Source organism: Taeniopygia guttata, chromosome 1A (genome assembly GCF_048771995.1).
Source record: "Taeniopygia guttata chromosome 1A, bTaeGut7.mat, whole genome shotgun sequence".
In the NCBI taxonomy this organism is placed as follows: Eukaryota; Metazoa; Chordata; class Aves; order Passeriformes; family Estrildidae; genus Taeniopygia; species Taeniopygia guttata.
In genome coordinates this window covers 16,780,048-16,796,516 of record NC_133025.1, presented here as the reverse complement: position 1 = coordinate 16,796,516, position 16,469 = coordinate 16,780,048, and the positions used below count along the sequence as shown (strand labels likewise).

Genomic DNA, 16,469 nt, shown 5'->3' with positions numbered 1-16,469 from the left:
ATAAATCAGTGCTGAAAATCATGCCAGTATATTTTATCTGAGTTACCTTAATCATACATATATGCATGATAAAGCTCTGCTGAAAAAAAAATATTAATTAAATTACAGCCAATACAAATATGTATTGTATTTTTCAGGCTAAGGAACAAATTGCCTTTCCAACCCAGCCAGCATGTCATTTATATTAATGATGAAGCATTTCTATTAATGATAAGTTTCTCTGTGTGTAAGTAAACTCTATTAAGAAAGTCAGGTCCCTTGGTGGAGCTAGATCCTTAGTAAATTTTACTAGCTAAGCACTGAGTTCCATGTCAGAATAATTACACCTTTTATCCACTGTGAGCTCTCTCTTAGCTTCTCCATATTCCTTAATTTCCCACTTCAGCTAATTTAGCAGTAAAATCACAAAGGTTTAAAAGGTTAGCTACCGAGGAACTGGCGCATGAATGTTCTGTTAAGCTCCGTGCATTGAAATCACATTATGTAGAAGAAGGAATTAATTAAGTAACAATTAGGTAGTGATGGATCATTGACAACATATCTACACTTGGGTGCTAAAAATTAATCTCCCCTGTAAAAACAATACATTGTGCATCTTCTCATTTATACACAAGCTGGTTTTACACTTGAAATATAAGATGGAAAGGCCCTTCAGCAACTTATTTTTTAAAAAGAGGCATATTTTCTGGCACAATTAAAACTATAAAATATTTTTTAAATTCATATAGCTTAATTTTAATAATTAATTGAAAAAGTAATGAGGATAGCAAAAGGAGAAGAAATTTTTAAAGGCATGAGATTTTAAAGCGACCGTAAGGACATTTGTAATATGAAAGTACTTAGCATGTTAAAATCACTAACAATTGTGTAGTATTCTTTTGCTATCTTCCTTTGCAAGTTGCCATATTGTTTCCTTGTATTGACAGTCAGCCTCTTAATATAGAGATTGGCAGTTAGCCCAGTCAGTCCTCAATTCTAAAAGCCTCTTAGCAGATGAAAAATCTTTGGTTCATTCACACCTTGTAGAAAGAACAATAGGGCAGAAGTGACATCCAGATCCATTTAGAGTATACTCTGAGTCTGATTTTCCTTTGCCTTGCACCTTGTGTAGTCATTTATAAGTTTGCAAAGTGAGCACAATATGTATATAAATGCTGCTACTCATGTGAGGAGAGAATTCTGATTTGGTTGCATTATTTCCAGAGGTGATCACAAAAAGTGCCAGCCAGTTGAAAAATCTGGCTCTGCATAGAATGTGTAAACAATTTGGACACAAAATCTAAAGTAAAAAGCAGCAACCCTTTCCAAATATTTTACAGAAATTGCACTTTTGTTTTGCAGCAAGGAATATGTTCACTTGCTGTATGCTTGAAATTTTTATAGAAAGAATACTAAATGCTTAATTCATCTACAGAAAACAAATCCCATTTCTTCCTTTCTTTTTAAGAAGCATATTTAATTATGAGTCCTAAAGTTCTCACTTAAATATTCCCACTTAAAAGGGAGCTCATATCATTTATAAGATCTCTACAAGTCTGAACTTTCCACATGCTGCTTCTAAAACCAGTAATTTAAAAGTTGCATTTCTACAAAACCTCCTGGAATCAACGTGAAAAGCTGGTATTATGACGACAGCTGGTCTCAGTCCATCAGAGTTCAACACTGTTCTGACTTTAGTATGGGCGACAAATTAATGTCAGCATTTATCAATGATATCTCCACTATACGATCTACTATCAGTATGATAACTCAAGACCTACTGCCAAAAATATCTTTAAGATGCAAGCTATATCAGCAGGAAAGGGCTGCTGATATTAGATTACTGAATGTGTTTTAACAAAATTGACATTAAAAAATGAAGACCCTAATCTGGCTGTTTCTGGAGAAGAGAAATTATTTCTACTTCAGAACAGGATACAGTAACTAATTCAGTATGTCTGGACATTTTTTTCCCCGTGCTATCTTGTGGTCATTTTTCTGGCCCTTCCCAGCCAGAAGTCTTTCCTAGTACACTTAAAGACCATGATGGCATGATAGTGCATGGCAACTGTGTGTTTATTAGGAGCAGAAACAGAAGTTACTGCATTAGCAGCTGTTGGTCTGAGAATATTGCTACAGTAAATAATGCCTCTTAGTGTTTCTATTGGATTTTTTTTCTTTTAATCACAGTCATGAATTTCATGGAGTCATCTTATGACACAGTTTCCAAATCTACTACCATGGTCCAAAGCTCACTTTTCAACCAAGTAGCTAAAGAACATTTATTTTTAAATTCATAATATGTTACTAATACTGTATTATGGACTAGAATTTATTGCAGGGATTTGAATTTATTTTTCTTCCTGTCTTTTTTTCCCTCTCCCCCTTCTGCATTCAGAGCTTCTGTAAGCATTCTGAGTTGCTAGTCTGGCCTGACTGGAAACTACTGCATGTTTGTTGTGTCTGCATGTGTGATACCAACTGTTGAAGACTGCTTGATGTTAGATGAGGGCTTATGCTTAGAGCTGTTCTACAGTTGTCTCTCTGGCAAAATCTTTCCTCACCAAAGACAATGATGTATCTGTGTGGGGAGAGTCTGTTTTACAATACTTGCCATGGTCTTATTTTTACTGATGGGGCATGATGATGATTTCATTTATATTAATCAAATTCATGAGTCATTCCATTCATGTCAATAGCATCAAAGTGCTATAGAGACAAGTAAGAGTTCAGAATCAGGCTTCTGGTGTTTAATCTAAAAGCATATCTGAATCACTTAATTAAAGACAGAAACTGAAGGATAGATCCTCTGCTTACTTTGCATTACTCAGTCATGCCATCAGCATTAAACATCAAATAAAGAGCTAAAATGACAGCTGGCAATGTGTCATAGCACATGGGTTTTCTGTTTACCTCAGATACAGAAAATACCCTTGAACTAACAAGATTTAAGACTATATTCCAAGTATGACAAACTTATAGTATTAGATCTCCTTGCTCTTGAATGTTGGCATTAATGTTTAAAAAATGTTTTCCTTCCCTTGTTTATTTGGGTTTTTTTAATGTCACTCTTACATAACTTGAATGCAAAATATTTACACAGCTTGAATGCAAAAGATGTAAAGGCAAACTATATCTAAGTAAGACCTCAGAGATGAGTTAAGTTTTATAGCCCTGTCCATAAAGAATATTATATCAGGTAAACACAGAAGCATAAAAGTAGTGATCACTAGACATAACATTTGTTTTTTAAATATCTTATAAAGCCTTATAAAATCTCCTTTTTTTAAAAAAAAGTGAAATAATGTTAATTTTCTAAATTAACATTACAGACATTCTAAAACAATACAAGTTTTTATACTGCTGTCTGTCTCCTGCTCAGACAGAGAAATTGTGCAGAGGATGATGGGCATTAATTTAGTCCTCACTGATAAGTACTTTTAAAACTAAATATTCTTGAAATTGCACTTATTTAAATTACACTCAAGCTCCCTGTAAATCTAAAAAAAGATTATAAGGAGGGGAAATAATTTGAAGAGGCCTAGCAAGTTAGCCAAAAATTGCTCTATTATATCTCTTCAGATTCTTTCCATTTATTAAGTCAAAAATTCCTGGCATTTGATAACATTTTCTAGAAATCTGTTTGATACATGATAGGCCCTAGAAACTATTACAGTCATATACACTTTCAGCTTCACCACAAGCATATGCCCAAAGATACCTAATCAGAGAACTGAGGGATTTATCAACAAACCAGGGCCAAAGCAAGCTGGGAAAAGGGCTCTTTTGCTATATTTTCTGTATCTCTCACTGAAAACCAAAGATCTATCTGAACAACTTGTTTTTCCAGTATACCCGGAATTGCAAAAAGTATTTTTTTGCAATATTTCTTCAGAACACCCAGAGAAAGCTTTCTTTTCACCCTGTTAGACCACACATTGAGTTTTACACCCTATACTAACACAGCATAAGTTTCTGTATGTTGAAACAATAAGATACTGTCTTCAGGTTGGATACAAATGTTAGTTAAGCCGCTGGTGTCTTATGAGAAAACCTTGATATAATATCAACTCTTAGTAACCATGGGAATTATACATTTTCCTTTGTTATCTTTTCCACTGTTGTATTTTCTGATAATATTGCTGTGTATTTCAGCATGCTCACTTGGGCACACAGATTAATTATGAGGCAATAAACTTTATATAAAAGTGCTGAAAAACAATTAAAAATCTCACTTGTTTTTCAACAAACCAAAGTGAATAAGAAATTGAAGTACAGAACAGAGAAGTCACCTACCGTGGTTGTCTTTATCCGTCCTCCTGGTTGTGTACAGGTCCAGCCTGATTTATTGATTAGCAAATCACAGCCTTCTCCTTCTAAACATGGAAGCATTTCACACCACTGTTTTGTTTTGATAATTCGTGCTATGAAACAGAAAAGGAAGAAGAAAAAACAAAACCAAAAACAATTGGCAGGAGAATTCAGATTTTACTTATCTCTAAACACTTTCTCATTTGAGTTGTCTATTTTTATTATCCAATGCTTCAGCAATAGTTTATGATGTAGACAGCCCTAGGCAGTTTACAAAATTATTTACAACACCTGCTGTGCCAACAACTTTAATTTCAAACTTAAAAACCAACAAAAAACAAAAGACAGCTTTATTATAAATCAAAAGAATGTAGAAAATAGCTCTTTTTCTAATTTCATGCTCATTCCAATGAAGGAAACATTATTGGTGAGGACTAATAATTGGAAACTTACTATCCTAACTAATAATTTTTGTGTCCCACAACTGTGATCCATTGTGTTAGACTCTCTACAAAGCCAAGCAGACTGTCATTATCCTGAAGTACTTACACTGTAAATAGACATGAGGCATGCAGGGGAAAGAGAAAAGCCATAATATACAGAGAGGTCAGTTTAACGACAGCAATTGAGAAACTTTCTCATACTTGCAAAGGTAGGGGTATAGTCAAGGGCAGAACCTAGGAACATAGGAAGGACAGGTATTGAATGAAGCCAAGGCTGCGAAACCATGGCAAAGGAGACAATAAGCTGAGGGAAAAGACAGGACCAAACAGCCCTTTACTACAAGGGAAAAGAAATCTAGTTAGGAAGGTTCCTAACAGAAAGCTGGTGTGATATGTATTTCGTGTCTACTCTTAATGCTTGTGTCTCTGGCAAGCCAGTTCTGCAAAGTTTCTGCAAGGTCATACACAGCATGTAGTCTTGGAACAACAGACCCCTGACTGCAATAAAGTAAAAAACAAAGGAGTTGTAAGGGGAATTTTTTCCTCAAGGTAGGGAGAGAAGGGGCTTTAATACCGGAAGACCTCTTTCTGGACTATAATACTACTTCTTTTGAGTTCACCGACATATTTTCTATGTTCTTTCTCATAGAATAGCAAACAATATTACTAATATCTGGTATTCTGTTGTTCTTTCACTCTTCACTGAAGACAGTATTGTACAGTGGAGTTCTTAGGATATTTTTCATAAAATACATATACAGAGAGACACAATATATAGCACTTGCATAATGTAGGTGCAATATATTCATGCTAAACGAGGTAAGGTCCCCCAAACTAACTTTTGCTCAAGCTTTTGCTGTAAGGCTTGCAGTCTGCAGAAAATGGTCCTCAGTTCCCCCAGAGATCATCTCACCAGTTCTTGGCTGCACTATAGGAAAGATTCAGCACTTCAGTTTACACATAAGTGTCCGAGGATTCAAGGCCAGAACTTGTCCCACATAGAGGGACACAGATCATGCCTTCCTCTACGTTGATGTGTGACACCAATACATATAACCCACCTTCAATAATCATAAATAAGCCCAGCAAAAAGAGAACTACAGGAGAAGTACTTAGTAAAAGAAGAGTACAAGAAGCTTATGCTGTACCAAATTCCTTTGGGGTCCAAGGAGACTTTATCCCAGTGAAAGCTGCAGCTTTATGCTCGTGTGAACATGTGATTCAGCCTGATGTCTTCTGTCTGGACTACTTAAGAATACAATTCCCAATGCCACTGGATCATGGCAAGAAAGAAGTGCAATTTAAAGTATTTTACTAAAACTTCTTCCAATATTTTGACAAAGAACAACTTGCGTCCTCAGCTCTGGTATAATTGTTGGTAAGCTCTAGTAATATAACAAAACCTCATTTCTTTCAGTGGAAACTCAATCTGAAATTCATATTATATTAATTATAAAACCTCTTTAGCACCTAAATGTCCACATCGGAATTTGTACTGTTCATTGGGGAGTATATAAATCTATGGTGAAATGATTAATAACTAAATTTTTTTTGAGGCAACTCTTCTAGGATTTTTAGCACACAATACACAAAAATATGGATTCTGCTTGGGCACCAGAGGTACTGCTCTACTGATAACTGGATCATACCAGTTTTTGAGACTAACCTCTCCTTTGTAGCAGATAACAGCCTCATCCTTTCAGTGAAGGTCGGCATCCAGTTACAGGCTTAACAGACAAAGCTCAGTAAAATGCTAACACCAAATCTGACCTACTTGCATGCATATCTTTCTTAATTTACATATCAAAATGGCTATTTCTATAAATGTTTCAACGATATGAGGAATCACTGAGAGACTGAATAGTAAACTAAACTCAGAAATATCCACTAGATCGCCTTTACTATCTCAGCTAGGAGGTTTTCCTGGAAACATGACTTGAAGTAATCTCATTTAAAAAAGTATCTCTGAATTACTCTTAGTGCTTGCCTGGTTGCTGTTGGTACTATCACAAATCCTTGGAGTCATTGCTCTGGGTATTGGCAATATCCACACAAATTTAAAACACACCAAGGGTATTTTACAAAACATAAATTCTAAAACACTTCTGTGCTGTGTATTAGTCCAGCATTTAAGCTTGAGAATCAGAACTTCTTTTGTAAGGAAAAGCTAGGCAGCTCACCTGATTTGAAGCTAATCAGTATCAAAACCGTGCCTTCTCAGCCCCACACCCCCTTCCAATCCTGCTTCCTGCTAAGATCTCTTCCCCATTACTGGTTTTACATCCCTTTAATTCTGCTTCTCCACCCACTCATTGCTTTGGTTCAGGAACCTCACCAACACACAGACCCTCACACACAGTGCCACGAGGGAGGCCTGTTCTTGTCCGCAGGACTACATCTATTTTTGCATTTTCACTTTTCAGTTTGCCCATTGCATCACAGTATGAAAGTGAAGCTCAATGTGTAATATAGGAAGGGAGCAAAATGTACAACAGTTTTTATCAGCATAATATCAAAGAATTTTCATCAGTAATTGAAACTGAGTTATACTAGTCAAAGCAAAGGAATATAGTGTATTTCCTGAGGCAGTGTAGTTGCCTTTTTTCTGTGTATATTCACCAGGGGTGTAATTCAGCCCTCCGCAGACAAAAGAGCAAAAAGCCTATCAGCTTCTTCAAATCCACTCTGAGCTCCATTAAAAAGAATTAAATGATACACAGGCTTTGTGCAGAGCTTCTGCAAAGAACTGAATTTCAGCTTTAGAATCTGTGCTGACACTACCTTGCATCTCCTAAGAAGGGCCGTGCTTCTTCACTCAAACTGGAGTTAATAGGAACTGACATTGCTCAGCACATGGTAGAATTGTTTTCCCGGGTAAAGCCATTTGAACTGGAGAACAAATGGACTCTATCCAAGGGGTTTTCAGGCAAATAGTTTTGAGGCATTGGATGCAAGCAGATATTGTATCAGCATCACCACAAAATACCCACCAATGTGATCTTAACTGTTTTGCAAGACAGAGATTTGCAATCAGTTTCCAGTTATTTGTTGAAAAAGTCTCCATTCATGATCAGTACAGTCTAATTTAAGACTGCTCAACTGAGTAGTGTTTCAGAACACCACAGATTGTTTTCTGCTAAATACTGCAACTAGATAAACTTTGTCAATAATCCTCTCACCTGGTTTAATATTATATTATTATAATATTAATATGGAAAATAATGGTTTATTTTCTAGACATTCTTTTCCCAGATTCAACCCACACTCAGGGAATTTTCAATCTCTGCATCACTAGTCAATCTTTTAACTGAAAATCATCAACTCTTTGTGATAGCAAAAAACTAAGTCTTGTTCAGAGCAGTAAATACAAAAACTTACAGTAATCTAGACTATGGTAAATTAAACCACCCAGATTGTTGCAGTTTGTTGTCTCTTTTTTTTTTTTTTTTGTTTTTTAATGAAGAATGAATTAGGAAAAAAAAAGTAAAAATGTACTTTATTTTCACTGAATAAGAATATTGATTGAAGCAGCATTTGGATACTGACACTTATGATTTCAGAATACATTTTACTTCTATGCACAAAAGGTGGCGTGCAAAATGAAATTCTTTTTTTTATACATCTATAAAATGCAATCAAAACCACGATGCATTAGCCTAAATAATGTAAAAAAAAAAAATAGTAGCAGAGAAGATACATTGAAGCAGGGACAATGGACATTTTTTTCCAAGCAGAACACAACATTTTGAAGCATACATCTTAAATGAGAACTTAGCTCAACTATACTTTTTCCAAAATTATGTTCTTTTTCACATTATTTTTTAATGGTAATTTTTAGCACTTAATGCAAGCTGTAACATATACATTGGAGAAAATATTTCCTCTTTGACTTTCATATATTATTTCACTGTTGTTTTCCTTGAACTTTGAAGAAAGCTGATCAGCATAGAGTATTCCCAAGGTTTAGAAAAGCCTTTGGCTTCACCTCTATAGAAGTACATAGACAAACACATTCATCTCAGTGTATTTTGCTTGCCCTATTAACACTGAATAGGACCACATCTTTTATAATTATTCACCTTCAAATGATCCCTGGTTTCATAACCCCACTCATCTCCTAGCCTTTTTAAAATTTTATCTATATTTTTCCTTTTTCTATTTTTTCAACCCTAGCTTTTCACTTTGACCATTTCCCTCCTCTGCCTGATTCAGTGCATATACACTATCTATCTAGCAAAGATCCCTAAACATCTTGCAGAACTTCCTATGTTTAGCTAGTTTATCTGTGACTGGTAAATGTTGCTCACAGTCCCCATTGTGAACAGAGTTTAATCATCTTTACCATGGTCACACAAGAATTTTTTGCACCGGTGGAAACTAAACCTCTGAATTCTTAGTGATCACTAGACTGGAGACCTTTCTGTGTCCTTCCTTCCTTCAGAGAGAGAGTGTATTTTAATATGTATACATAAAAAAATTAAACAACAATAAAAATATGCAAATTAAATGCTTTCAAAAACGTATATCAGTTAAATTGCAGCAACAGGAAAAAGGTCATCTGAAAGACAAACTGAATCAAACCACTCTAAGATACTGCAATCATGAACTGTCTTTAGAGCAGCAATTTGACTGTAATAGTGTAAAAGCCCCAAATGTCAATCTATTTTACAACAAGGAAACATCACAAAGCTTGGCTACCTTTTACAACAGTCATTCTGCTTCCTTAAAAAGAATTGAAGCACTGCTAATTCACAAAGAGTTAGATTGTCTCAATTATTTATAGGGCATCTAGACCAAAGACTATTTAGTTCTAAGAACAGCAATATAGCAATGTCTAGACGCCTATTTTATCATTTAGCTCTTGCTGTCAATATTGGGAGGAATGCTTTAGCTGAGGTTGAGAAATATATGGGAAAAAGTGATCTCCTGTGGGCTACAGAGAAGCTACAAATTGAGACCAGGTAACTAGATCAAGCGTATAAAGATTGAATGATGGGGCAGAGGCTTTTCCTGCAGCTCATCCAATCATAGTTCCACTGAGGGATAAATCTTATTGCAACCCCTGGGTTGAGAAAATACCGTCAACGTTCACTTGTACCCCAAAAAAGAATTACAATCTGGCTTTATCAGAAATGATGCAGATTGCACCTTGTACAACATGTATTTAGGGGAAGCAGGATAATACCTAGGAGACAATCTCCAAATTATGTAGTCATCCATATTATCCCAAAGAAAGACCCCCTAAGAGACACCACTGCCAGTTATATGAATGGTTCCTAGGAATTTAGCTGAATTACCTGGCGTAAGAAGTTGTTGGATTAAACTGAGTGAAAGCAGGAAGCTTAGTAAACCACGGATGCAAAAACTATTTGAAAATATTTTGAAAAAGTAAGACCAAACTTAAACTACTCCATTTAGAAAGGCATGCATGCATTTTTTCAATTTTATGACATACTTAATGTTTTACTTTATCTTCATAAGAGTCTGTGGAAAAAATATATATTGACAGCTTAAAAATAATTACGCAAACTAAAACTGAAGTATAATTCAGATTCTAGGAGCACTCTCATGAAATTCAACAGCTCTTATCTTTTTTCCTGTTTGTGTCTCCAAATAGAAGAATTTCCTCATTATGATACCCCAAACAATAAATAAATAAACAATGAAAAGCATACAAGACTAAAGGCAAAGGAACAGGATACCTGACTTTTTGTAGTGTAGAAACTAGAACGTATTTTTCTGGCCTCTCTCTTTTCACTTCTTGGAAAACTTTAATACTATGTGACTCACTGATATAGTGATAGGTACCTTACATTAGTCTACATCCAGATGTTCAAATATTTGTATGACAGAAGCATTATCCTTACATGGAAAGAGTCCTACAAATCAGCTTCACTGTCAACTCATGTCTGTTTCCATTTTACTTTTCAAAGGCCAGTGTTCTTCTAATTGCTCTCATTTGAGATTGTAATATAGCTCTGCACTTGTTCTCGACTCCTCAGTCTCTCACTGGCAAATAGCATTCTCACTGGCAAAATTGCTTACTTAGAAAAGTAACGCAGCAAATATAACACATATTTTCCAACTGCCTACAAAGCAGCTGGACAGAAACAGAAAAAAACATTTATTATCATTTAATAAATTTCACAGGGTCACAACAAGCATCCTGACAGCTATAATAAATGATGAATATTGACAAAATTTACATGTTAAACTTTATTTAGGGACAATACATGTGCTTCTAGTCTCTTCAAAACTAGCTTTTTTAAACTAAACATTAAAATGTCAGTCTTTAGAATAGGCAACCTGGCCTACAACTTTGCCCAGGATTTCAGCAGTTGGCTGAATATCCATAGAAGTACATATTCAATGGTTTTCAATCTATGAATGATCTTATTGCTTTGTTGTCTGTGGGTAGTTAGCGTTTGCTGTCTAATAAGAGATGCTAATAGAACACCTACCCCTAGAGAAAGCTTTTGTCAGGATTCAGTGTTTTCTGTTTCTGTCCCCTGCTGTTCTGGTCTGCTGTATTCAATTACTGTGCTGTAAGCAAAGTAAAAATTACTAAAAATCTGATCAGTGATATGCCAGCAAAGAACCCTTCAGAGATCAGGTTTTCATCACATTTCACTTTGCTGCCAGCACATTAAGAACAGCAAATTTCACTGGAGAGGGATGGCAATTTCAGACCCAAAGAAGAGAATTTGAAGATTGTGGCAAAGAATAGACAAGAAGGGTTAAATCGGGAAGCAGGGGGAAAACAGATATAAGGGGGAAAATTAGGCAAGAAAGGAAGGAAAAAAAGGATAAATCCCAGCTATATGCAGTAACTACTGAAGCTAATGGACAAGGTCAAAAAACTTGAGCAACTTGTTCAGTGAGTGGAGGAATATGACAATGTAGGTAAGTGAAGGCAAAAGACCAAAACATATTTGGTTTTCTTCTCTCAAGTACACCAGTTTCAGTCATCCTGATGATAAGAACAGAGAACTGCAGTGGAAGACCAGATTCACTATGGTTAAAAGTCAAATGAGAACAGCCATCCCTACCTTATGCAGAGAAGGCTGGGCAGCTGTGGAAGAGGGAGAAGGACCCTGAGAACTCTCCTAGCTATGAAACATTTGAACATTCAAAAGTAATCACTAAATCCGAGTGAAGCAAGAATTTTAAGGAGGATGCCACAGTAATTATTAAACTTGCTCTAAGTTACATGGTCAGAGTTTTCACAAAACACACACTAAAATTATAGCCAAGGATCAAGGTCCTTCTTGGGACTCTAGCTGTAAAGAGTTCATGTACCCAGTCTTACTGGGTACCTTTAATGAACTCTACACATGCTTAGTAAGGAAAATATAAAAAGAAAGAAAAAGAAAAGAAAATAACAAGAAGCACTCTCCATCCAACAGTTGGTTTTGCATGGGCAAAGCAATGAAAATCAGAATGTGATATTTCATGTGCCTAAGGAGAGAAATCCGTTAGTCTTTAATCTTTTGACAGCTGTTTCTGGGAATTTTAGTCAATGTTCATGTGTATTCAAAGGACAGGCATTTAGCTGATGGTTCTGCTGTGGCCCTCACTGCTTTTGGTACTTTCCAAGTCTGGTGCCAGCATGTGTATTGCTGCTGTGACATGGTGCTGACATTTTATTGTGCACTGAAAGAGATAATAATTCAGCTGTTCTCGAGCACAATGGGCTTCCTTTGTCAACAACAAGAGCAATGGGAAACTTTGCCCTCCTTTTGTCATGTATGTATGAACAGAACATGGAAGCAAATTGAGCTGAAATGAGCTCGGTGACTAGCACAGAAACAGACTAAGATGTCGCTGTGAGAACAATTAAAAGTATTAGAAAATGAAACTCAGCAATGAAGCTGATCCTACCCAAAGTGCTTTCCCCCTGTTCCATATGACTAGATACTGTGTTACAGTAAGCTATATGCTTTTTGGGGTAAGCCTGTGACTTTTTGTTTTCATCAAATATTAAATATAAGCTACAATTATACTGGGGATTTTGACACAAATTGGTGCTTCAAGAATGATGACTAAGAAAAAATACCAAAACTAGTGAAACAGGTGAAAACAAAGAAAAAGGGAACCATTTTCATGTTAGCACTTTTCATAACGAGAATACAATTAATATAAGCACTTGTGATTCTTTTGAAGCATGTGTCAGTGACCCAGGAAACTTGCCATCGGGAATTGTGATGTTGAGCATTAGATAGCTTGGAAACGGGCCTTTCCTTATAACTTCTGTTTTCAATAGCCAGTGTTTGACCAACAGAAGAAAAACAAGTGTTAAAATACAGCAATGTTAGTTTATATAACATGCATTGTATTGATATGGTGAAACGCTGTTACATGTGGATGTGCTATTTCTCAGCTGCACAGTCAATCACACATCTTGTCAGACAGCAGTTTGATATTATGGCTGTGCAGAATGATTTTTGACTGAGGTTAGGTCATGTGAATTTTTTAAGGTGGCTTTTCATCTATACAAAAATATTAATGTTTCTTATCCCAAAATTTTATGATCTTATACAATTTTACTAATTTTGTACTTCATTTGGACAACTGTTTGTCTTGTTACTTAGTCAAGCTTTCTCTGTAGAGCTTCTCTCAGTGTTTTTTAGGAATAAAAAATAAAATACAAATGAGTGCCTTCCATTGACCTTGGGTTCCTATTTTTAATTTATATTTATAATGCTCATGAAATTGGGAGGCAGATTAAAAAGACACTGTATCTCTAAAACTCAGCTAATGCATGGACATTTTTACTTTGTGAAACTAATGCAACAAAAAATTGATTTTCTAAGATCCTCAAGATTCTACTAAAAAAAAATTATTAACAGTACAGTTCAGAAGGAGTTCTATAACAGAAATAGTCACTGATTAGAAGGAACAGCTTTTCTTGATCTAAGAGCCAATATTTGACATATCAAAACATGTCCAGCAAATCTATGAACAGTCACGTCTTCTTGATACTGCTATCCTTTTCACCACCAGAAAACCTAACTTTAAATTTTCAAAATTATTTCTGTTAAATCAGACTAGAAGGATTTGCCAGAAGGTGAAAAGAGGAAATGCTGCCTCTCTCCCAGGGCAGGCCATGCATGTGCTCCCATGCTACAGCCGCTCTGTTTGCTAGCAAGAGGCCTGAGCCTGTCAAAAGATGCACAGTGGAGGCTGGTTGGGCTAAAGGACACAGTAACAGCACAGAAAATATACTCTGACTTACTTTTCTAAACTATCAGTTCTTAAAATTAAGAGCTGTAAGCATTTGTGGCTCTTCAGCAACTGCACCAATTGTTAAAAATCAGACCACCAGGCATAAAGCAGTTGATCAAGCCAGTACATCGAGAGTTAAAGCAACTTTTCTGCATTGTACTCCTTTACAGGAGTACATATATGATAGAGTCATATATTGTAGGGACAGAAACAAGAAAGATATTTAAAGGCCATAAAATTTAATCTAGTAATTTCTATAACAATTTCAACAATGTCTTGTTGGCATAAAACATAACTTTTAGAAAGACCTCCAGTGCTAACTTTCATAAAATGCTTACATTTCTAAAAACTCTTAAGGCAGCTTTTACAATTCAATGGCAAAGGCAAAACTTCTCAGTTCTATAGATTTTAGTATTATTCCTATAGGACTCATTTAACTCTCATAGGGATATACTGGTCTTCCTGAGTAGTCTACTGCCAGCTATAATAATGTCACATCTCTAACAAAATACTCTGTGTGCCTAAGGGTTAATTATGTAAATTTTAAATCTCCTGCTTTTGCTTTTTTATTTTTTGTAACATTCAAAAGTATCTTAAGGAAAATAAAACAAACAAAGCATCAACACTGGACAAATAGGAGATAATAATCCACAAAATTAACTGGAATAGAAGCAAGTTAGAATACTCAATTTGCAGGAATGTAATTGTTTTCTTTTAACAGTAACTGTCTTCTCAAGTGACTCTTACTTTGTAAGAGCAATGGGGAAACCTCATTGGAAATATCTACAAATTGTAACAATGCAAACAGTACAAGTTCACAGTCCTGACTCAGGCAAAACCTGCAATGGGTTTCTTGAGGGTTCTTCTGAATAAAGCACTACTTGACTGAGTCTGCAGCTTGGAAATAGCCCCTTGTAGATTTAGAAATAACAACTGCTCTATGCTTCTCTTAAGTACAATACTGGACTCTTTAAGTGTTCATTTAGACTCAACATTTTAAACATACAAAAAAATATATTCAATAAATCCCCCCAGGGAAACTCCACATTTTTTTAATATTTTCACATAGCAAAATGGTCCTTTAAATTATCCCAGTATGCCTAATTATGATATTAAGCATGTATGTATGTATTTATGCATCTACGACATCAGGAATGAAAGTTGCTATTACTACATCACCGCAGTGTTTTACTGTGGACAGCAGGATACCCTGTTTAACCACTTTAGTTGTATTGGAATAATAGAATACTTTGTATTAAAGTGTAGAATAATGTGTACACTTTCTGCAGTGAAACTGAAAAAAAAAAACTTTCATAATTCCATAAGTGTAGAGCCTATTTACACTTTTTAAAAATTCCTTTATGTTCAAGAATGGAAATATGTTGGTATATATTATATAATATATTGGTATATATTATATTTCTTCCTAATAATGTTAATAAACATAAAATTATTCAGCTCTCTTATGCCATTATCAGCATATTGTGTATTCTAAAGTAATCTTCAAATTCCTAAATTTTGGATAGTGAAAAGGTATATATTTTAGATGCCTGTTACAAAGATTTCTTAGCTTATCAACTTAGAAATAGTCACAAGATATTCAAAACCTGGGAGAATAATTTCATGAAAACAAATACATAGTCTGATAACATGGAGATTTGCAATATCTACCATGTGCACAAGCAGGCTCTTCAGTTTTCTGAAAATTGACCTCAGAGCATATGTGACAGAGGTATGTATAACACACACAGACACAAATTTGTTAGCAAATTCTTCAGCAGCTTTGCTGTAATACGAATGCTGGGGATTTTTGTGTTGGTTTTTTTTTTTTTTTTAATTTTTTAAACAAACTTGTAGTGGATGATACAGCTTCAGTGCTCTGTTTATTACATGAATGGGCTTGACTACTTGAATCTGTGCAACCCATTCAAAAACAGACTGCAAAATGCCAAAGACTTTCTTTCACTTCCAGCCCTGCTCAAGTTTTCTTTGAGGCAGTGCTCATCTGAATCATTGCCTGTTTCTTGCTTGCAAAACATTCATATTCAAAGCGCCATTAGCACAATAGCAATTAACAAAGAGCCTTTTATGCCAACATGCTACAACTTCATCTCACACACCCTTTACAGGAAAAAGGTCTTTTCTCTTCTTTCCAGTATCAGTGAAGCACTCATGCCATGTGAAAAGAATGCTCCCTTTCAGTGCAGAGGGGACATGACTGTGCCTTATGCGAATCTACTCTACATACAACTGAGGGGAAGACAAGGTGACCTAAATGATCTTTCTCATTTCTAACCTCTATGAAAGTTCATGGTATCAGGAATTACATATTAACAACCAGATACAGAATTTTGTGTGGAAATGTCACAGTGCTTCCACAGGATGTTTTTTCTTTATTTTTATCTGCTGTAAAGGATAGGAAAAGCACTTCTAGGTTTGTCACAAGTATGAACAACAAGAACAAGAAAGGACAGTAATTAGCCTTGAGTCATTCAGAGCAGTCATTCACAA

At 35.4% G+C, this 16,469-nt stretch overlaps 1 protein-coding gene across 21 annotated transcripts in view; it reads right to left on the bottom strand.

Annotated features, from left to right (window-relative positions):
- Positions 1–16,469, bottom strand: part of TAFA5 (TAFA chemokine like family member 5) — a 673,456-nt gene that overhangs the window by 348,334 nt on the left and 308,653 nt on the right. For all 21 annotated transcript variants that reach the window (XM_072920321.1, XM_072920345.1, XM_072920433.1 and 18 more), the window contains one exon: positions 4,276–4,403. In XM_072920321.1, the coding sequence (XP_072776422.1) occupies positions 4,276–4,403 (128 nt within the window). The remainder of the gene's footprint in view (positions 1–4,275; positions 4,404–16,469) is intronic.